We start from the raw sequence: 25,038 nt of genomic DNA, 5'->3' as shown, positions 1-25,038 counted from the left end.
AACCGCCTTTATAAACACTTAATAAACACTTGCGTTTGGCTTCATGTCCTAAGCATCGTGGTGTGGCGTAAACAAGAGACAATTTAAAAATAAGCCATGAAAAGGCCTGAAAGGATAAATATATACACGAGAACATAAAAATCACTGAAATAAGCTACAAAATATAAAATCTACTAACTAAGATCTACTGCTGTATAAATAATCAAGGATGTAATTATCACATTTAGAGTTATTTAATAAAAATGGCTTCCATCCTCTTTATTTAGCAGCTTAAAAAAAAACACAGATTACATTATCGCATCCTCACACATTATGATGCAATATATTTAATTTATTAAGCTACAAGTTTATTAACAGCACCATTAATTACAGCCATGAATTGTTTTCTTTATCAATTGCCTTATTTTAGTGAGCAAATAAATTCAAAATGATTTCAGAATCATCCATTTTGGTCAAATGAGTGATTCTGAATTTGTTTGTTTGTTTATTTTTCTTTCTTTTCTTTTTTATTTATTTATTTCATTATTTTATTTTTCATTTTATGTTTAAAGCATTTTAAAAATGCAAAATCGCAGGCTATTTACAGGCGCAAAAAAGTGATTCTGAATGTCTGTTGTTCATTTGTTTTATATATTTATTCATACAATTTTCTTTCTTTCTTTCTTTCTTTCTTTCTTTCTTTCTTTCTTTCTTACTTTCTTTTTTCTTTCTTTCTATTGTTTATTTAGTAATTCATTCATTTATTTACTTACTTTTATTCAATGAGTAACAAGTGTTTAAAATGCAAAACAGTCAGCCATATGCTAAAGGCAAAAATAAATAAATAAATAAATAAAAAAGGATTGACAATAAATACAGCAGGGACATCTTGCCTACTTATGCTGGGTTTCACGCAATCTAGTCTACTAATCTCCTAATCCCATGCAGATGTATAAGGGTTTATGTGTGTGTGTGTGTGTGTGTGTGTGTGTGTGTACACAGACTGGATACATGTGGGACACAGTGAAAAAAGAAAGAAGTGAGATATGGAATGCAGAGTGGTGCGCTTTGTCTCGAGATGATTCGTGTCTTTTTGTGCATTATATAATATCCAGGCTGCTTAAATTAGAGCATGTTCGGTGAATGTGAACGCATGTTCCTGTCCTACTTCCAGCTATTACACTGTGACAGTCTTATGGGACATAATTAATGTTTTCTCCTTTAATATTATATGGGCTAATACTTTCTCTGGTAGCATAAATCACAATTTTTCCTGTATTGTGGAAAAGTAGGCTTAAAAACAAACCAACACTGTATTATCACGTAGCTACAATAAACCCTCGGGGATGTGCTCTTATTGGATGTTAGAGTAAATAAAACCACTCAGAATGTGTTCTTACACTTATGCCCCTTTTCCACCAAAAAGAACCGGGTGCTGGTTCAGAGCTAGCACTGGTGCTGGTTCAAAATTTGTTCCACTGGCGAACCTTCTAAGAACCGGTTTGCCTTTCCATCGGTTAGAGAGCCGTCACAGAACCCAGTCTGACATCACTGTATACGTCACGTTACACAGCAACTTTAGCGCAGCAGCGGCAAACACAAACACATCAACAATGGCGGATGTTGCTTTACTGTTACTGCTCATGGCTTTGTGAACCTACATTAACATCCAAACGCGGCGAATCCAACGTGTACGTGCAGCTCCATGTAATCGGTATAAACGGAGGTTGTAATCGAGAAAGTACATAACGTTATTTTATCATTAACACAGAAAAAAAGTTAGCCTTAGCATGTAGCTACCTACTATCATGTGTGCTGATAATTGATCATATCGCGGTAAAGTAAAAGTGTATTAAACATTAGTATACTTAAGGTACATTAACAAATGCGCTAACAGTAGCCCCGCCCACAGCCCCGCCCACAGCCCCTGACACAAGCGGTTCTTAAGTCTAGACCAGCAACGTTTTGGTGCTACTTAAGAACTACTTTTCCTGGTTCAGAGCCGGTGCTTTGGCTGTCAAAAAAGAAAGAACTTGTTCTAAATTAGGCTCCGAACCAGCACTCAAACTGCCTCAGTGGAAAAGGGACATTATACTACCACAATTTGGCTAAAAATGGATTTTTGGGGCCATTTATAAAGATTTAATACTGCTGAAAGTTGTGGAATAAATGAGTCCCTGTTATGGATTGTAATTGAGCAGCAGAAATCTAATCAACACCTTCTGACCAATCAGGATCCAGAATTCTACAGCGCCGCACTCACGTAAAATTATACACACAATAATATTCAAACACACCCAGATACTACGTTTTAAATATTTTGAATTTTAAATAGCAGCCTAGATAGGACTGTGTGCAAAAGTTTACACCCCCTGTGCTTTTTTTGAAAATCTAAATAATAGAGAATGTTTTGGACATTTTGAGGTTTGAGAGATTTAAAGTATAAAGTATCACACTGGTAGGCACGGGCACGAGTAAAAAAGGTTTCACAATTTATTGTGTTCAGCTGCGCAGCAGGACCCCACACTCCTCGTGTAGCATGAGAGAGGAAGGGCCCCGGTCATTGATTACAGCAAGATTTTATAGACAGGATTAAAACAAAGATGACATGTAAAAGCAAAACATCATCAATCATTGGCTCATCTCCTGGACCTGCCAAAGTCTGCTAGAAGGCTACTAGAAGGTTTACTGGAAGCTGTTTATGCCTAATTCCTGACAACTCTTCTCCAGTCCCCTCTGCCCTTCTAAGAAAACAACTGCTGGCAATGACAGTTTCTAGTCACAACAGCTACAAGGTAAAAGCATAGAAGGACAAGGCCTTACAAACATCTTTTTTCCACCACAAGATCTATCTAATTAAAAAATGTAACACAGACAACAATAAATGGTAGTTTTATTATGATTATCTTAGAATTCTGATTCAGTCTACTTAAACATCATCGAGCCAACATCGATAACGATCTTCGATCTCAAGACAATGTGAACGTAACAGCCGTTTTGTGTGTGTGTGTGTGTGTGTGTGTGTGTGTGTGTGTGTGTGTGAGGAAATATTCACCAAATCTGAAGAAACAAATCTGATTCGTTTAGCTTAAATTTTGAAAATGAGGAAATTACAATAGGCTAAAAATTGGATTTAAGAAATAAATCAGATTTCATTGTGAAAGTATTTTCTAGGAAATATACACACACACACACACACACACACACACACACACAATAACAGAGAGAGAGAGAGAGAGAGATAGAGAGAGTTTATAATCTAATAATGCTAATCTTGTTTAGACGATGCCTTTGCTAACAGCGTAAACGTTAGCGTTAAATAAAGAGCGACTCTAAGCACGCGGACCATCGGCGGTCCGACCCGCATGCCGCCTGCCTCCTATAGCCGTTCAGGACAATTTGAGTTGATTGAAAGAGTCCTGCGGGGACGGCGTCTGAAACATCACCACGCTGCAGCTGCATCCATAATGCGGTGACACAAACAGGCCCGGGTAAGAGATAATTATCTCATAAGTCAGTAAGCACAGCTGTTGGCAAGGTCAAGTTTCATTTATGCGCAGCGTTTGTGGGGCTTTTTTGCTTTTCCCCGCTGCACGGATGATCCGTGGAATTGCGGTGCTGCGCTAATGAATACTAATCGCCACCTCTGACAATTAACTCCAGTCCAATGTGTTTATTTACCACATAACTGCTGTTCAGTGGGAAATTACTGGGTGGAATTTATATTTATATCACCGTGCAGTAAATGTGGACCGCCTCGGACATCAACTTATTTTATTTTTTTATCAAATTAATTTTTTTATTATTTTAGTCATATTCCTGCTGCTTAGACCCTTAACAATGGGGAAGGTGAGGGTGGGGTGGGGTGGGGGATTGGGGGAGAACAAACAAACAAACAAACTTGTTTACATGTTTAGATTACAAGATTGCTACAACTAGAATTTTTAGTAATAAATTAAAAAAAAAGAAAAAGGAATTTTTGGCTAGCAAGCTAGCTAATGTCAAAGCAACTGTTATTACTAATTTCATTGTAAGTATGATTTTGTGTGTGTGTGTGTGTGTGTGTGTGTGTGTGTGTCATCCAGTAGCTAATTTGCTAGCAAACAAGCAGAAAGAATTTAGCTATAATTGCTATAAATGCTAACAATTTTTTTTTTGTGTGTAATCCATTAGATAATTTACTAGCAAGCAATCTTTTAGTTGCAAGTGTAAACAAAAAAAAATACAGACAAGCTAAATGAAAAGCTAGCCATTGTTGAACCTGTTAATTTTTTTCCATCCATCCATTTTCAACCGCTTATCCGGGGCCGGGTCGCGGGGGCAGCAGTCTAAGCAGGGACGCCCAGACTTCCTTCTCCCCAGACACTTCCTCCAGCTCTTCCGGGGGAATACCGAGGCGTTCCCAGGCCAGCCGAGAGACATAGTCCCTCCAGCGTGTCCTAGGTCTTCCCCGGGGCCTCCTCCCGGTTGGACATGCCCGGAACACCTCCCCAGGGAGGCGTCCAGGAGGCATCCGAAACAGATGCCCGAGCCACCTTAGCTGACTCCTCTCGATGTGGAGGAGCAGCGGCTCTACTCTGAGCTCCTCCCGGGTGACCGAGCTCCTCACCTTGTCTCTAAGGGAGCGCCCAGCCACCTTGCGGAGGAAACTCATTTCGGCCGCCTGTATCCGGGATCTTGTCCTTTCGGTCATGACCCAAAGCTCATGACCATAGGTGAGGGTAGGAACGTAGATCGACTGGTAAATAGAGAGCTTCGCCTTGCGGCTCAGCTCCTTCTTCACCACAACAGACCGGTACATCGACCGCATCACTGCAGAAGATGCACCGATCCGCCTGTCGATCTCCCGCCCCTGTTAATTTTTTTGTTTAATGTAATTAATTTATAATAGTAGTTATTTTGTTAGCATGTGTGTTTTTAGCTATTAGTAAAAGTAAAACAAATAGCTTGGTTAAATGGCAAGCTAGCTAATGTCAAACCGGTTAATTTATTGTTCGATGTAGATCATTTGCTAGCAGTTCAGATATTTTTTTAATATATTTTTGTGTAACCTGGTAGCTGATTTGTTAGCAAGCAAGTGAGCAGGTTTTAGATGTTATTGAAAACAAAACAAATAGGCAATTTGGCTGACAATCTAACATAAATCCAGTTCATTTATAGTTCATTTATAGTTCATTACTGCGATCGAGCTAATGTTGAAATGTTTAATTCATTGTTTAATATAGCTAGTTTGCTAGCTGGCAGTTTAGCTTTGTCTATTAATGTGTCAAAGTTAAACTAGGCAAAGTTCAAAGCAAAGCTAGTATAAGAAATTTCAGCTAATTTATTTGGCAAACCAGTAGTCAGGAACTAGTTGTTCTTGTTAACAAGCTAGACAAGATATACATGTATACATACATATATACACACATACATATATACAGTCAAGCCCGAAATTATTCATACCCCTGGCAAATTCTGACTTAAAGTTACTTTTATTCAACCAGCAAGTTTTTTCTTGATTAGAAATGAGACAGGCGTCTCCCAGAAGATAATAAGACGATGTACAAGAGGCTTCATTGTGGAAAAAAATCATTACTCATCTTTTATTTACATTTGAACAAAAAGTGGCATGTCCAAAATTATTCATACCCTTCTCAATAGTCAATAGAAAAGCCTTTATTGGCTATTACAGCAATCAAACGCTTGCTATAATTGCTGACCAGCTTTTTGCATGTCTCCACTGGTATTTTTGCCCATTCATCTTTAGCGATGAGCTCCAACTCTTTCAGGTTGGAGGGTTTCCTTGCCATCACCCTGATCTTTAGCTCCCTGTGGAAGACAGGAGACACCTGTGTCATTTCTAATCAAGAAAAAACTTGCTGGTTGAATAAAAGTAACTTTAAGTCAGAAGTTGCCAGGGCTATGAATAATTTCGGGCTTGACTGTATATACAGTTTATGTGGAAATTGTTTATTATCAAGCTAGCTATTTTTCTTTGTGTTTGCTTAGCATGTGTCATATCTGCTGGAGTGAGATTGAACAAAACGTGCACGAAATATCCGCTTCAATTCCTTTGTGTAAATTTAGTTGAACAAAATGCCTCACGCTGGCTGTCATGTGCTGTCAAAAAGCATCACGCACTACTGAGGTTTCCTCTCGGCTCTCTGTCAACCCTACTAATCATCGTGACTTTAAACTGTAGGTATGTGGGCTTTGTTTTTTCTCACGACGAGACATGGCATGATATCTTTCCTTCAGCCCGGTGTCTCTGTAAAACGCCTCTGCATTAGTTTGCCCTGAACGTCTCTGGAGAAACGAGCTGATGAATTGTGATTGCTTCTCGCACCATGGGTTCTGATTAGAGATCCTTCCTGACGGAGAAGCTGAGAGATGGAGGAGACAACCTTCATTCTGTTTCATCAAATATGTTTTTTAGCTGTAGTACAGATGTCACTGTCGATCTGACACTTGTGGAATCAGCGCCGTTTCAATTAAAATAATTTTTTCTTTATTTTTCCCCCCTCTGCATGTAGGTGTATGCGGCTGGAAACAGCTAGTCGCTCATTTCAGGATGTATTGAACCGTATGTTTCCTGCTTGAGGCTTTTGACTTGCTCGTGCTAGATATTTAATACTTTCTCTGTATGTGACAGTGCTGTAAGGGCTGTAAGTTATAGTAAATTAGTGAAAAAATACAATATGCAATATGTATTTTCACTTTGTTTAAGGGAGCATTATTATTATTATTATTATTATTATTATTATTATTAAAAGCTATTGATTAGTTGGTGCTATCTATCTATCTATCTATCTATCTATCTATCTATCTATCTATCTATCTATCTATCTATCTATCTATCTATCTGTCTAATTCAAGTTTCCTTTATAAAAAAAAAAAAAAACATTTCTGCTTGACAACACATTGTATTTTCCTTTTTATTTATTTATTTATTTATTTATTTATTTATTTTCATTTATATATAGAATTCTATATTTGTATTCTTATTTTGGTGACTTGGAGCTGTGGTAACAAACCCAGTTTCCCCCAAGGGATTAATGAAGTGTTTCTGATTCTTATTCTTTGTAATAAATCCATAGATAAGTTAATAAAGGTGTTTGAGATTATTAAAATGTGTTGTTGTTTTTTTTTTATTTTTATTTTTTTTTTTTTACCAGGTATCATGTTCCCAGTCAAAAACTCCTCGCTTCGCAGCAAACTCTATCCGACTCTCAGCACTGTTGCTGCTCATAGATCTTTTCCCTGTTTATTTCTGCTACTAAATCGACCTGAACCAAAGTCCAAATACTGTTTCTTTTAACTCGTTGTCCGGTACATTTCCTCTTCGCATGGAGAATTGTCCACCCACCTTTGTCCTTGCTTTGCGAAATTGAACCCTTGTCCTGATTACTTCTCATCCTTGCTACAAAGATTATCCCACCTCCACTTCTATTAAAAAGCTGCTGTGCCACCTCTGCCCCTGCCTTTAAGCCATGAGTGGCAGTGTATGGACAAAGAAGTTTGGGTGTAAGAATTCAATATCCCCCAGATCTTGCCCTGTAATTCCAGGTCATGGCCTGCTTCAGTAGTGGGATTTCTACTCAGGCACCTCAATTATAAAGTACAACCTTACTGTAAGGTTTTTTTTTTAACCCGTCCTACAATGATGCCTTTTCATATCGATGCCCCTTAAGTACAAGCGTCGGTACTGGGTAGTACCATTGAACACTCGTTAAAGACTGAGAAATTAGAGGGAATACTGTAGGTGTGGAAGCTTTGAAATGAAATAGAATTTTTTTTAAAAAAAAGAGAAAACAAAAACTTATTTCTTTTTTCTATTTTTCCTCTCTCAGCTCAGCCAGGTCCCCCCAAAATTCATGAGGGATGGTGGGCTTACAAAGAAGTCGTCCAAGGGAGCTTCGTTCCAGGTAATGAATTTCACACTGTGGTGTTTTCTGAAATCTGCAATGTTTCAATTCTTTTATTAGTGATTAGTGAATTGTCTTGAATTTCTTGAATTGCTATGTAGATCAACTTTGAAGGTGTAATATCTGCATCGTTTACTATTCACGAGGAAAAAATTTTAGCTGATTTACATATGACATCGATGGCAGAAGAGATATTACTGTACACACCATGTTGTTGCACAGAAAAGTTGCCTTCAGTTTTGTTCACTCAGACTTTGACATTTGAAGCAACCCCTAAATCATAATGGGGTTCTTCCAGATCTGGTAAAGTAGGATCTCTCAGAAGGTTATGTCATATATCCAGGGTGCTCTGACTGAGAGGAGAACGAGTGGAGCATTTTTTTTCTGCGGACTAATGGCAAATTTATCATGTTGTGACCGTGACCTCAGCCTGTACACCGTCCCTGCTAAAGCTCATGTTCATCTTCTGGCCATTATCCTGAACTGTAGAGTGGCCCGAGGTGGCCCTGACCGGCTCCTCCGCTCAGTCACTGACTCGCCGTCACAACCTTTTGTTCTGCTTCGTCTTTAGACCTTGTTGAAGTTGTGTTTCAAAGTCATCATGAGGGTGGGTAAGGCACCGAAAACGTACTTTACCATACAGTAATAGAACACACTTCCTGATGAAGAACAGAATCTTTGAGTATTAACATTGCTTCTTGTTGAGGATTAGGTTCTTGATTAGAGTCTAAATACTGCTCTTAATGAGGAAATAATTCCCTCAGAGTGTTAATAATGCTTCTCGCTGTACAAGACAACAACAAGGTGTTACAAAAAGGCATTATATTGAGGATGAATCACTTAAAATATCTAATTGGGGAAAAGAGTCAGCATTAAAAATCTGAATGATCTTTTAAAATCACTGCACATATTAATTCTGCTGCTTATTGATCAGCGTTAATACTCTAAATGATTCAGCATTAATACTTTAAATGATTCAGCAGTCATACTCTAAATGATTCAGCATTATTACTTTAAATGATTCAGTATTAATACTCTAAATGATTCAGTATTAATACTTTAAATGATTCAGCAATCATACTCTAAATGATTCAGCATTAATACTTTAAATGATTCAGGATTAATACTATAAATTATGCATTATTAATACTCTAAATGATTCAGTATTAATAGTCTTAATGATTCAGCATTAACACTCTAAATGATTCCGCAGTCTTACTCTAAATGATTCAGCTTTAATACTCTGAAAGATTCCACCATAATTCTCTAACTGATTCAGCATTAATACTTCAAATAATTCAGCATTCATTTTCTAAATGATTCTGCATTAATACTCTAAATGATTCTTTGAGAATCACTTAAAATATTACTGCTTTTATGAGGTTGGGAATTACTCAGAGTAACAATACTATAGTTGGTGATGATGAGAATGACTCAGCATGTTAATATTGATTCTTATTGTGGAAGAAAATGACTTAAAGTACTAATACTGATCTTGCTGAAGAAATGATTCACTCATAGTATTTGTACTGCTGCTTGTTGGGAAGAACATTTCATCATTGTGCACCTATTATTTATAAAGGAAAGCAAAATGGCGGTCTAGAGACGAAGGAAATACAACAAAATCTTTAGATTTGACTCACAAAGTTCAGGAAGGTGATCATTTCTAAGGAAAATGAAAATAGTAAGAGAAAGTGGAGCTCTATGAATTCAGATTGGAATATTTATTAAGAATTCAGTGTATCAGGGTGGCTCAGGGAGGCTGGAGATTGGTGATGGTGCTACAACAAATATCTGTCTGAAATGAAACGTCTGTGTTGGCACAGTGGAAAGTTTACAATGACTTTCAAGGATTTCATGTGTCTGGAGATGAGATGCTGAGTGAAGTGCACTGCAGATGGTAAAACATTTAGACTCACATTAGCCCTGTAGTCTTGGCCAGTTTTCTTCCTGGAACAATTCGGAAGCGTCAGCCGAGATCCGAGAAGCCGATCGTGAAGCAGATTTGACAAATGGAAAATTTTGCTTCCAAGCATCTTTGCGTGAAAAATCCCTGATGTATAATTTGCTTCTCTTTTCTAGTTTGCGTCTGTTGTTTAATCCTGACTTTCTGTCAGTCCTGCCAGTGTTTATGAGCATTGTTGTTGTCGCCTTCTGGTTCATATCAGAAACCCTGTTCGTTAAACTTTCTTCTGAATGAATCATTTTCGTTCAGTTTTTCAGAATGGACTTCTTCAACTCAGTAAGTAAATTGCTTCCATTGTGGTGGTTAAAAAAAATCAACCTTAAAGGACAAACGTGAATAAGATTTACTACTACAGTATGATCTGTATTACATTTCCAGTGTCTGCAAATACTTGACTATTTATTGTAGTCACAATGCCTTATCCTTGTAGGGCTTTTTACACCTGGTCACTTCATGCGTTTTCTGTGATCTGATAGCTATCTGACGGTAAAAAGACCAGGTCTAAATGCCCTCCGAAACGTTTTGGAGACGGATATAAACCACTTCAGGAGGTGGTCTGGGACGCATTTCAGATGCATGTGGTTGTTCAAGCCACATACGTCAGCACTATACTCCTCCCAAACGGAAGGACGTCACTCGCAAGTGACTCACGAGTCGTGCATCGCGCCACAAACAAACAACACGGACGACACGCAGGCACTTATTGCTCTTTGGAGCGACGAAAGCGTCCAACAAAAGCTTTGTAAAACATTTAGAAACCAAAGCGTACACACCAAAGCGTGTTCCAATTCAATCACCCCGGAAATGAGGTAAAATATATTTGCATTACGAGCGGGAGTAGAAAGATCGGATCGATATCCGATTCGCCGAGACGCATTAATTTGGCCTAATGTAAACGGAACAGTTTTAACAAATCAGATAGCTATCGGATCAGAGACAACACCTGAAGTGACCAGGTGTAAAAAGGCCTTATTATTGCACTTAAATTGTGGTTGTTCAAGCAGAACCTTTAGGAAACAAGTTCATTATCCACCTTATTCTGTTTGTTCCTTCTTTATTATGAAAATATTTCTTTTTATTTTTTTATATTTTATCGTGAGAATTTCCAGGCTGGATTTTTATGCACATGCTTTTTGAAATTCATTTTTGTTTCGAATACACTACTGTTCTCCAGATGCAGGTTTATAAACCGGGCCACCTGCTGTATAAAATCATAAAATTTATATTCACCACATGATTCCTGAAGAAGGTAAATGTCAAGGTTTGGAAGATGAGACAAAGGAGCGTTTAGTTCTGTCTGTATTCACTTTGCCTCTATTTTTCTTTTTTTTTTTTAGATTTCTCATGCTTTGTCACATAAAGGTTAAAATGTCTCAGAAGGGAGACGTTTTGCAATTCAGTCGTACGTATCGTATAGTTTACCTTTTCAGCTTCGCACTTATCTACTACTGTATGGTCTGGAAGTATTCCGTGGCTTCACATATTACGTCACATTTTGATTAATGTTTCGTTTTAAATCTAACAATTCGGGCCAACGGTGGTCAGGTCATGGAGGTGATTTCTCCTGCTATCTCTGAGGAATGTATGCAAAATATTCATTCCTGTGTCCTGTAGTTCTGTCTGTGGAGCATATAAACTCCTTATGAGCCATCTGTGACCAGGTTATTAGCATTAAACTTTATAGATAGGGCAGGATGTTGGGGTTATATGGATATGCTTAGAGTTTATTACTTTGGGTCCAAGCACTGAAGCGTCTGAGACTCTTGGTGTCATGTCGATTAATCTTATATATACAGTAATTCTATTCTGTATTATTACTTGTAATAGGGGTCCGAGCATCTTAACCAAAACGGCCAAACCTTTAGTCCGACACTGTTTTCTGTAGCTATTATTCACTAAATGAGAATTGTCTTGTGATCCCAATGTCCTCTCTTCAGAAACAATACACTTAGTCACTGTAAGGTCAAACTTCTCTTGAATGCCATTTCTCAGCTACAGTGCTAAAACGAGAGAAAAAAAAAACACCTTTTTGTTCAAGGGTGTAGAATTTTTTAAGATGTTTTAAGACACATTTTTCTAGGATGCAAGTAAATTTTTACATTTACAGAATACACGCTTATACAGAGTGACTTATTCAATACATTCAGGGGCCTGGCAGTGGCAGGTTGGTTGACATGGGATTCAAATTCACAACCTTCTGATAAGTAGTTCAACACCTTAACCATTAGGCTACAGTACCACATTTTTTACAGATTACTTAATGATTAAATCATGGCTGCCAATGGGCAATCAGAATTTCCCAAGCATTTGGCAGTCTTACAATTGGCCAATTGCCACAAAATGAATCAAAATTCTAAAACACAGCACTATATACCTGTTTACCAAATTTGAGCTCTGCATGTCCATCTCTGGGGGGCATGGTGGCTTAGTGGTTAGCACGTTCGCCTCACACCTCCAGGGTCGGGGTTCGATTCCAGCCTCCACCTTGTGTGTGTGGAGTTTGCATGTTCTCCCCGTGCCTCGGGGGTTTCCTCCGGGTACTCCGGTTTCCTCCCCCAGTCCAAAGACATGCATGGTAGGTTGATTGGCATCTCTGGAAAATTGTCCCTAGTGTGTGATTGCGTGAGTGAATGAGAGTGTGTGTGTGCCCTGCGATGGGTTGGCACTCCGTCCAGGGTGTATCCTGCCTTGATGCCCAATGATGCCTGAGATAGGCACAGGCTCCCCGTGACCCGAAGTAGTTCGGATAAGCGGTAGAAGATGAATGAATGACTGAATAAATGAATCTCCATCTCTTCACCACCGACAGGCTAATTCTTCTCATAACATTTCAGTTTTTTATAGAAATGGACATATTTAAACATCTACAATGTTCATCCAGTCTCTTGAAACTAGTTTGTTATCAGATGATACAAACAGTTCTTATTAAATACTTTATTTTCTTTTACTTTGAAGCTGGAAGGAAAATCTTACTCCAGGGGTAAGTAGGTGTCTAAGGACGATTCTTCTTAAAAAAAACAACAAGAACAACAAAAAATATTTCTATATTTATACTATTTAGCTACTTACATTTATCTCGTTTATAAAACCGGAGTTATTGAAGGTTGAGGGTTTTGTTCAAGGGCTTGTCAATGGCTGCTCGGTGGTTCTGGGATTTAAACTCACAACCTTCCAATCTGTAAGTAGTTCAGTAACTTAATCCATAAGCTACCTCTGTCCCAACCTATATGGTTAAAGAAAGTATACCAATTATTGCTAACAACATTGACATAGATTGAAGGATTTTCTACTTCTTTTGGTCCTTGGTAAAATAGCCTTAAGAAAATGGTTTATAATGATAGTTCTGATATTAAAATAATATGCGATGACAATAAACAGCCATCTATTATTTTCTTTCTTTCAAAATTATCATTAAGACCTTTTCTGGAATTTTAAAATTCACAATTATATTTCCTGTCCCCTGTCTACGTAGGTTATTAGGGATATTATTTATTTATTTATTTTTTTGGGTTGATTATTTTTCTCCTCAGAGGATTATATTGTGTAAGTGTAGATATAGAAAGAAAGCGAGTTGGGGAGAAATGTCTTAAAGCAGTATCTCAGAGTCAGAGTCACATCCTGTGGGATCTCACACTGGGCATGGTGACACACCATCTCGAGCCGTTAAGTAGAATGTCGGAGATTGGCAATCTGGCTCCCGCTTATTCACCGGTGGTGTGGCAATGAGCCCGTGGTGAGGAGAGGATAGCTGTAACCCTCTGACTCTCTAGGGTTCTGTGCCCTGCAAGCTCAACCGGCCATTATTTTCCAAGCCTCTGATCACGTCTTTTGAAAACCAGTTTCTAGTCCTGCGTTGGGGCTGGATGGAGTTTGCCCTAGGGACTGACTGGCATGTATGGAGGTCTCAGCTGGTGCAGGCTGATGAGTCTTAGCATAGTCTTTCACTCTGCTCTTCACTTGGCACCACACAGGACTGATAATATGCACTTTCTGAAAAGTGATGGAAAAACCGAATAGTCCTGTTAGAAGCGATGCTGCGGCTGGGAGTTAAACCCGTCGTGGAGAAAGAGTTGTTTTGAATGATACTGTATGCCGCTTAGAAAGAAGATAAAGAAAATACTGCTCAGGAAAAAAATTGCAAATACAATCCTATATATAAATGATATGCAAAAACACCATCAGGGTACATAACACTTACATAAGCCTGTTATGACAGCTGACATAACTAGTAATCGTATAAAGGCTTATTCACATGATGCTATGACCCATGACAATACGTCCTATGATCTAATGATGGAACATGTCATAACATGAGCTTATGTCACTTGACTCAATTACAATCATAATAGAAAGTAGTCTTTATGATCGATTAAAGGCTAATGGAGTAAACCTTCAGGTGGGACGGTGGCTTAGTGGTTAGCACGTTCGCCTCACACCTCCAGGGTTGGGGGTTCGATTCCCGCCTCCGCCTTGTGTGTGTGGAGTTTGCATGTTCTCCCCGTGAGTGAGAATGAGTGAGTAAACCTTCAGAATTGTTGTTGACTTGATGTCTGACTGAAGACCATCAGATCCTCAGCTCCTCAGGCCACATCGGACATCTCAGATTTGTTGATTGGAAACTCTTATGTCAGTACAATTCAGCCTTCTAAACAACATACCATGGTACGCTATACCATCGCAGCACTTAACAACCCGGTGCAGGAAATATTCTCCATGATCATAGAGGTGTTTATCATTTTTAAATGTGTGTGAATTTGTCCTTATCATTTGCTCATAAACACTGTATATGCTGTTGTGTCATTTTAGCATAGTCGTATTGTGTACTTGTCCTGCTAGCAATCCCAGCTCTTAACATTACAGTGCTAAAAGAATGTGCGTCTATCCGTATATTTTAAAGAAGCACCCTGACAGAGGGTCATGATCTCTGACAGTTCTCTCAGCGCAGTTTAGAAAACAGAGCTCCAACATAGTTCAAGCCGTCCATCCAGTTTTAAGTCAAGCCTGATAAAATCAATAGAGGATGCTAATGGGCGAGTACTTCCTGCGTGTCGAGCAAGTGCAGGCCATTTACAGACTGATGGGCATTGATCGAAACTTCATTAAGGAAACAGAGAAAGGACTTTAGGGCATAGGTGTTTATGTCTAAAACATTATTGGAAGAGATCAGGTGATGACTGGAGACCTGTCTGGCTTCACCCCTTAACTGTTAGCAGTGACTTTGTTACACATGCAACATGTACCGTGTCTGTAGAATGTTTAGGAAATTCTCAACTTATTTAAATTTCTTTTAAAAAAAAATGTCTGTATAATAGCTTCATACTCATGGACATTATGAACTAAACTAATTATCATAATAAATAAAAATAAAAAAAATATTTTCTGTAAGTAAAAAAAAAATATTATAAATAAATAAATAAAACCCCAAAGCAACATCCACATTGATAATAATAATTAAAAAAAAATAAATAAAAAATAATTATAATAATAATAATAATAATAATAATAATAATAATAATAATAATAATAATAATAATTTTGCAAGCCTAAGCCTAACGAGTGAATCTTATTGGAAAATACAGATTAAAAAAATCTCTCTCTATTTTTTTTTTCTCAGTAGAAAAAAAAATCATTTCACATTAAGTACTGTAAGTAATTTCAATCATATCAAGTGTTCTAGAATGTAAGGACATTGATATGTGATTATTATACCTTAAATTTTAAATATGGGGATTTATAATTTAATTTTATAATTTCTGTGTGTTGGCAAATTCTAAAATATTAAAAATGTCTTGCATATTAAATGAAAATGAATACTGTAAAAATATAACTCAAAAAATACAGTCTTAATATAATAATAATAGTAATATTCATAATAATAATAGTATTATTAATAATAATAATAATAATATTAACAATAATAATAATAATAATTATAATAATAATTATAATAATAATAATAATAATAATAATAATAATAATAATAATAAAAACATTAACTATTTTTAAAAAAGAAAGGTATAATTTATATTTGAAATGATATTTAACCTTTAAAAAATATTCATTATATTTTTATTCAACTAAAATAAGTAAAACCCGAAGACAACAACAAAAACAACAATAATAATAATAATAATAATAATAATAAGAAGAAGAAGAAGAAGAAGAAGAAGAAGAAGAAGAAGAAGACGAAGAAGAATATTGCAAGCCTTAGCCTAAAGAGTGAAAATAAATATTTTTTTAAAAAATCTGAGGCTGTGTTTTATTCTTTTAAGGCGAAATGCACAACGTCTTGATCATTTTGATCTTTCTTTTTTATATAAACCACAGACATGCTATTGCCTAATCATTCACTCTAATTGAGCCGTTTAACTTTAAACCCCTGACCTTCAGCGCTAGCATGCCTTAGTAGAGCCGAAATTTATCGTGTCTTTACGAGGCAGCTAACGGTTACTGCATGAGCAGTTTCACAAGAAATATACAGACGCTGCCCTGTGCAGCCGGAGTTAGTATTTTTAGAGGAATTTGAATTTTTATTTAGTGATCACACAACCCCTGAACAAGAACAGTTAACCCTCGAGCTGTCGGCAAATCAAAATTCACACACTATACCTTCACATTTGTTATGTTTTCAGAATAGTTATGAAGATCGACAAATAATTTGCACTAATTTAATTAAATAAATAAATAAAAACATATAAAGAAATGAATGTGTGTTCATTTTATTAATAAACAAATAAAAAAACAATAGGCTGGTGATTTAACGGCTGTAACATGAGCCATAACAGGGACTTGTTTTGTAGTTGTTACAGAAGTACACAAAGTATGATGTAGAGTTCTCTTTTTTATTTTATTTGTGGCCCTAGAACCTCAAGGGACTGAAGATGATGGTCTGATGATCATGGTCATGTGTTTGAACATCAGGATCCAGATTTATTCTCTTTTTACTGTCATAACAAACTTTTTATGATACCTGCCTTAGGACAACGGATGAAATTTAGCTATTGTGCTAATTCCGGCATATTTACACTGATGCTCATTGCTGATTTGTTGATTAATGTGCACTGTCCTAATTCAAATAAATAAATAAATAAATAAATAAATAAATAAAATAATTAGCTCCACTCTTCTCTTTTCTTCTCTTTTCGTATCTTTTCTTTTCATCTCTTATCTTCTCCATTCTTCTCTTCTCTTCTCTTCTCTTCTCCATTCTTCTCTTCTCTTCTCTTCTCTTCTCTTCTCTTCTCTTCTCTTCTCTTCTCTTCTCTTCTCCACTCTTCTCTTCTCTTTTTTATCTTCTCTTCTCTTCTCTTCTCTTCTCTTCTCTTCTCTTCTCTTCTCTTCTCTTCTCTTCTCTTCTCCACTCTTCTCTTTTTTATCATTTCTTTTCTTCTCTTCCTTTCTCTTCTCTTCTCTTCTCTTCTCTTCTCTTCTCTTCTCTTCTCTTCTCTTTTCGCTTCTCTTCTCTTCTCTGTTCTTCTCTTCTCTTCTCTTCTCTTCTCTTTTCTTCTCTGTTCTTCTCTTCTCTTCTACACTCTTCTTTCATCTCATCTCATCTCATCTCATTGTCTTGTCTTGTCCTCTCTCCTTTCCTTTCCTCTTCTCTCTTCTCTGACATTTTTATACTAGATGTTTCGAGCATGTCTGTGGTGATTTGTGATCATTCTGCTGTAGAGCATTAGTGAGATGAGACACTGAAGTCAGGATGATGAGGAGGCTCCAGTTCCAGTTCAGAGGTGTTCAGTGGGCTTGAGTCAGAGTCAGAGTCAGGGCTCTGTTCAGGACACTCGAGTTCTTCACCACTTCGACTTCCGCTTATCCTCCACACTCTATATCTTCATGGACGTTGCACTGCTAAAACAGATTTGGGCCTTTAACCATAGTTGCAGTGAACAATTGTGTGCTACCAGCTTCATGGTAACGGTTTGGTGTAGATGTACATGTGGGGTTGATGGTCCGGTGTCCACAAACTTTACCTTCAGTCAGTCGTTCTTCAGATTGAGAGCTGAGACAGATTCACTACGTCTCATTAAAAACAATAAACAATAAACATGAGTCTCATTTCTGAGTCTTTGTCTGTCTAATAAAAGAAATAATATCAATTATATTTTATTGTTCATCTGCTGGGTAACAGAACAGACAGAAAGAAGGAGAGAGAGAGAGAGAGAGAGAGAGAGAGAGAGAGAGAGAGAGAGAGAGAGAGAGAGAGAGAGAGAGAGAGACAGAGAGAGAGAGAGAGAGAGAGAGACAGATACACAGAGAGAGAGAGAGAGAGAGAGAGAGAGAGAGACAGAGAGAGAGAGAGAGAGAGAGAGAGAGAGAGACTGCAATTAAGACATCTCCAGTAAAAAGCTTCTTTGTATAGAAAACCTGCTCATTTGCTACTAAATGATCCATTGTCCTTCATCAGGACGGAACATCACGCTTGTAAAGTGTTTTATCATTTATCATCGCTGTTGTATTAAAACGGATTGACGTATATATTTAAAGGCACTGATCAGTGTTGCTAGTTTTAGAGAAAAACAATCTCTTTCTTTGCTGTGATAGAAAAAACAAGACTTTTATTATTTATTTCTCTGTGAACTATGAACAATTTAAAATAGTGTGATGTTTAATAGTGGGTCACGGTGGCTTAGTGTTTAGCAAGTTCGCCTCACACCTCCAGGGTTGGGGGTTCGATTCCCGCCTCCACCTTGTGTGTGTGGAGTTTGCATGTTCTCCCTGTGCCTCGGGGGTTTCCTCCGGGTACTCCGGTTTCCTCCCCGGTCCAAAGACATGCATGGTAGGTTGATTGGCATCTCTGGAAAATTGTCCCTAGTGTGTGATTGTGTGAGTGAATGAGAGTGTGTGTGTGTGTGTGCCCTGTGATGGGTTGGCACTCCGTCCAGGGTGTATCCTGCCTTGATGCCCGATGACGCCTGAGATAGACACAGGCTCCCCGTGACCCGAGGTAGTTCGGATAAGCGGTAGAAAATGAATGAATGAATGAATGAATAAAATAATAGGTTTAATTCATTTGATTCTCTACGTGATGACATTTTAAATTTTTTTGTATTTTTTCATTGTTTAAATTCAACATAAAACGGTAGCTTTAGACATAAAGGGTCATCGTTTACCATGATTCGTCTGATGATGTTTAGTCATTCTAATGAGGAATTATTCACACAGCTTAGTAAGGAACTATCAGAGTTTATTTCTAAAAATGCTTCCAATGAGTCACTGCCGACATATCAGAAGTTATAAGCACCACAGCTATAATGATTTATGCATAAAGACTTCATAGGGTGTGTTACTATGTGAAAGAAATGCGTCTATCTTTTTTTTTTCTGAAACTTGTCTTCTGAATTTTGCATTTATCTAGTCATCACCTGAGAGATTTGTGTTGACGCAGTGATGAAAGAGCACGTGGAAGCCAGACGTTCTCTACTCTTTATTTCACGATCGGTGCTAGAGCTCCTGCTTTAATCTCCCTATTGAAACGCCTGTGCAACAAAAATTCACCAGCGTTGCGAAATGGTAATTCATCTCATTGACAGTCATCAGAGCTTTTCCCCAGAGGCTCACAGGAATGCTAAGTTTAGGCAGCAGAATATAGCCAGAATAGCTAATCTGCTTGGCGGTGAAATGCATCACGCAGCAGATCTGCTCTGAAGGGCTGACAGCTGTAGGTATTAAGAGACTATGTGATGGATGGGGTTACAGGAGGAAGCCTCTCATAACCTCCCCTTTATTTACCACCACTTGACTGACAGAGGGGAAAGAGCGACTGAACGAAAGAGAGAAAGAGAAAGAAAGCAGAGAGAGAGAGAGAGAGAGAGAGAGAGATGAAGGACGGGACATTCTTGGAGGGATTTTGTCCATGGTTCTGGTGGAGGCTATGATGGCTCTGTCAATTCCTAAAGGCTTGAAGGTTGGCTGTATTATCTGTCACATCTGGGACAGGATTATCGGAGATGCTACTGTCAAGCTGCAAAAAAAAAAAAAAATACTGTACAATAAAACAGTTGAGACATGTCTCCCGTCCGGCTATAATGCGATTACTTAGCATCTGACACCTTCGATTTAAAGTAAACACAGACACACAGACACACACACACACACACACACACACAATGCAGACTGAAAGGTTGCTGGTGCCTCAGATTGAACAGACAAGTCACTATCTTTGTGTCTCGCCTCATGGCTCCACCCCTTTTACTCCTAGTATCCACTTTTACTGTTGTTTGTTTCTTTACATTCAGCTCCAAAATGATTCTAAAAATAATGTTATAAAATAAGGAAGTAATCGAATGCATGAACACGAACGGACAGAAAAAATCCATCTCCTAAAGGTTACACTCTAGTACAGAACCTTTAACTGTCCAAAAAAACCCAGAGGAAGCTTTGTGTACACACACAATTCCAGTTTTCTCATATATTAATAATGTATCTAGGTCTTGAGTCTGATTTGCATAATTACACATTATGACGAGGATGTGTCTCGTCTAACGCTGTCTGCCTGTTATATTTCCTTTGATATCAACTAGGATTTTTTTTTTTTTTTGTTATAATAAACAAGTCAACAGACTGCAACAGTTTGCATTCAGACACTCACATAAGAACCGAATCAGAATATGAATCGGAATCTAGTTACGACTCAGGATCAGAATGAAAATAAGACTCTGAATAAGAATTTGATTCAAAGCTAGAATCCGAATCAAAATCGGAATGAAGATCACGATCAGATTCACAGTTAGGAGCACGATCAGGATTAGAGTCAGACTAATAAACAGGATTAGAATCAAAATCATGTTCAGAATCAGATTAACAGGATCAATGTCAGAATACCAATCAGAAGCAAAGTCTTGACCAGAATCACAATCAGATTCAGCACAAGGATCATAATTAGTGTTAGAATTAAAATCACATTCAGGATCAGAAAAAGGCTCATTATAAGGATTAGAATCAGGTTTGAGACCCAGAATGAGGTGCAGAATCAAATCAGACAAAGAATCAAATCAGATTAAAGTCCAAATTAAGATGAGAATTCAGTTTATATTCAGAATTAGGAACAGAAACGGAATAAAAATAAGGTGACGAGATTAAAATCAAATTAAAATCAGTTTTAGAACTAAAATTGGGTCCAAAACCCATAATCAATTCAAAACGAAAACTTAAATGAGGATCAGGATTTAAATCAGGATAAAAATGTACCATGTACAAGGATTTATTTATTTATTTATTTATTTATTTATTCATTCATTTATTTATCTATTTATTTAATTAAACTCAGGATCGAAACCTGCATGTGATGTACAAGAATTTATTTATTTATTTATTTATTTATTTATTTATTTATTTATTTAAAATCAGGATCAAAACCTGCATGTGATGTACAAGGATTTATTTATTAATTATTATTATTATTATTATTTTTAAATCATGATTATAAACAGTATGTGATGTACAAGGATTTATTTATTTATTTATTTATTATTATTATTTTTAAATCATGATTATAAACAGTATGCGATGTACAATGATTTATTTATTTATTTATTTATTTATTTATTTATTTATTTATTTATTTTAATCATGATTATAAACAGTATGTGATTTATGTATGTACAAGGATTTATCTATTTATTTATTTGTTTGTTTGTTTATTTGTTTATTTATTTAAAATCAGGATCGAAACCTGCATGTGATGTACAAGGATTTTATTTATTTATTTATTTGTTTGTTTGTTTGTTTGTTTGTTTGTTTGTTTGTTTATTTTCCGGATCAAAATAATATGTACAATATGTACAATTTTTTTTTGTCATATAAATCTTACATTTCTGCAGCAGAACTACAACAGAGTCAAACACACAGTAAACAAAAGGCACATTGCGCAGTACAGCAACACGACTACTCTCCAACACAGAAGAGTGGAACGCAGCGGTACACACAGCAGAATGGCACATAAAAAGGTGCCAATAATAATAGCCAATAATACAAGACTATTACACGGGATAATTACGGAAATGATTCAATTAAAAATCTAATAATGGAAGAAATGGGATGGTTAAATAAATATCTGAGCAGTGAGTGTTCTGTGCCATTAGACTGAGATTGTTATTGCAGTAAACTACTCAGCTTCCACTTACTGGAGAAGAGCGATGTGTTGATGTTTAAGAGGTTTATGGGTCGTAGAAGGAAAAGAAAGGAAGCCGTGCTGTGCAGATGTGGACTGATGTGGAACGCTCAGTTAGTAGTTTCAGTTCAGTTCAGTTTTATTTGTGTAGCATGTTTAACAATGGACATTGTCTCCAAGCAGCTTTAGAGAAGGTAAGAAATATATTACAGGAAGTTCAAGATTAACATTAGACATATATTTAAATATGTTTGTATTTATCCCTAATGAACAAGTCTGAGGTGACTGAGGTGACTGTGGTGAGGAAAAACTCGCTTAGATGGAAGAGGAAGAAACCTTGAGAGGGACCAGACTCAAAAGTGAACCTCATCCTCATTTGGGTGACACTGGAGGGTGTGATTATAAACTGTTATAAACACCAGAGTGTGTTATTATGAATAATAGTCCTTTCTACAGTCAGATACAGTCTGATAATTGTGTATTGATGAGGAGGTTGTTGTCCTCAAAGACCACATGGAGTTGGTAACTTCTCTTAGAAGGTCTGAAATCTTTATGGAGTGGAACACAACTGGAGCTGAAACATCTCTACAGGTTTCTCTACAAGAAAAGCAGGAAGTGTAGGAAGTGAAGTCACAGGTTTGTGAGAGGGGGGAATCTGTAAGCTCTGTTTACACAACACAGGAGTGAAGATCTGACGCTGACGGACGACATGATGTCAGATCCATTCTTGATGACGTTATCAGCACAAAGGAAAGGACACGCAGGTGTCATTTTTATGGATTTTATCAAGGAATTGCATAATTATTGAAAATTTTGTGTTACAAATGATCAGGAACAGACAAATCAACCATCTGCAATCCGATCCGCCGCGTTGAGCCGTGCGTCATTTCAAATCTGTATCATATCCTTCTTTTAGGAAAGGAAATTACACAAAAGTCCTGTTTATTTCATATACTGTATATATATATATATATATATATATATATATATATATATATATATATATATATATATATATATATATATACGTATATATATATATATATATATATATATTTATTGAGTCAGAACAAAAATTTCCTCCCAAAATGTTTCTTTTCCAAAAATAAATAAATAAATAAATAAAAATGGTTCAGCAAAATGTTTAGATGTCTGTAAAAAAAAAAATAATAAATAATAAACTGTAACATTTTTTTTAATTTTCCTTCAAACTTTTGCTTAGTAAAAGTTATCAGCATACTGTAATAATACAGCACAAATTCTAGTTTGTTGTTTACAAAAGCAAATACAGTAATACCTCGAGATACGAGTTTAATTCGTTCCGTGACCTTGCTTGTATCTCAAATTGCTCGTATCTCAAATTGCTCGTATCTCAAAGCAATTTTCACCGTTTAAATGAATTGAAATCCCATTAATCCGTTCCAGCTCGCAAAATTCCACTCCAGTTGTTTTGTTTATGTGTTTTGTATATGAAAAATGTTCAGTACCTGTATTTATAAATGACAAATATTGTATAAAAACATACAGTAATAAAAGAGAATGTTAAAAAAATAAACTGGTTTTACTTTACGGAAGATGCGCGCGGAGGTTGAGGGAGGAGTAAACAGGCGGAGGAGTTAGGAGGAATTACACTTTCACTTTCGTTCACTTACTCGCTACTGTACACTCTTAATGCTACTTTACACTTAAATGGAACTTAACTTCTCTTAACTTAACTGAACTTAATTGCTACAATTTCACTCTTTCCTCACTAACATCTGCTGATGTATTCCGCTCGTACTGCATCGCCAAGTCTTTCACTCGCATACCTTGGTCATGTTTTTCTATGATTTCCCGTTTCAATTCAGTAGACATCATCTTGTTCTTCACAGCACTGTCCTTTACACTCACTTGCTTAGGACCCATAGTTTTAAATGCGATAAAGTTTTACTGTACGCAAAATGAAAGCACAAAATACGAGCACAGCTTTACACAAGTGTTAACAAAGCGAGCTACACAAACACTAACCGAGTGAGACGGGGGAATCTGAGGCGGGGGAAACAGAGCACACGTTGTTGTTGTGGGTCTTTGTTTCGACGGCGTCGGCTCGGATGTTCGTATCTCACACGTGGTTGTTGGGGATCTTTGTTTCGACGCCGTCGGCTCGGATGCTCGTATCTCAAAAATTTCACAGCCTGTATCTCAAAAAATGTCAATGCACTCATATCTCGAGGTATCACTGTATTCTAACACCAATTCAGTTTATTACTGGTTAGGGTTATTTTTTAGAAATTTTTACTCTTCTTATGTCTTTTATTATTTTTGAAGGCATTTCTTTAAATATACTTTAAATATATTAATTTTGAAGGCATTTCTTTAAATTTAATAATATAGATTATTGGCCGGTATTGAACATAAACATCCAGATAATAATGCGCATTAATAATGTTATCTAAATAATATTCTGATATTATATATAATATATAATTATCATCTGATAACTGCTACTTGTGTGATGTACAGTATAATGAGCTAAGTATAGAAGCAAACCATATTATAATGCATTCATAATGCTTTATAGCTTTATAGAATTCTTTGTTTAAAATAATAATATATAATCTGCTTATAGAAATATAAACTAAGCATTTATTTATAAAGTGGTAAGAAAAATGCATGGTTTTAAGATGAGAATATTAAGAATAGAAATAAGAATAGAGTGTAAATCCAAACATGGTGTTCACACTGATAGCTGGTCTAATACGTGGTCTGTTAGAATAGACCCACTCCAGGTCGTGTACTGCTTCGGCCGATCTACAGTACAGACGATAGCTTTCACACAACTAGAGAAGAAATGAATGTGAGAATGTTGTTCGTTGATTTCAGCTTGGCATTTAAAGTCATCATTCATTCCAAACTCAAACATCACCAGGTGCGACTGGAGCACCGAGCTCCTGAGTGTTGAGAACGGGTTCCTGGACTTCCTCCGAATTGTGTTTGAGCACAGGTGACCCCACAGGGATGTGTGTTCTGCCCCCTCGTGAATTGCCTCGGTCACAAACCGAGATGAGACGTCGTCAGACTTGTCACGGTTTCTC

The 25,038-nt window shown here is 36.8% G+C and overlaps 1 protein-coding gene across 1 annotated transcript in view; it reads left to right on the top strand.

The window, feature by feature from the left end:
- ca10a (carbonic anhydrase Xa) overlaps positions 1-25,038 on the top strand; it is a 220,742-nt gene that overhangs the window by 23,532 nt on the left and 172,172 nt on the right. The window contains exon 2 of the mRNA XM_060889512.1: positions 7,812-7,886. Coding sequence (XP_060745495.1) covers positions 7,812-7,886 — 75 coding nt within the window. The remainder of the gene's footprint in view (positions 1-7,811; positions 7,887-25,038) is intronic.

This window comes from Tachysurus vachellii, chromosome 2, assembly GCF_030014155.1.
Source record: "Tachysurus vachellii isolate PV-2020 chromosome 2, HZAU_Pvac_v1, whole genome shotgun sequence".
Classification (NCBI taxonomy): Eukaryota; Metazoa; Chordata; class Actinopteri; order Siluriformes; family Bagridae; genus Tachysurus; species Tachysurus vachellii.
Note: the sequence above shows the minus strand (reverse complement) of the source record. Positions and strands in the feature narration are given on the sequence as shown.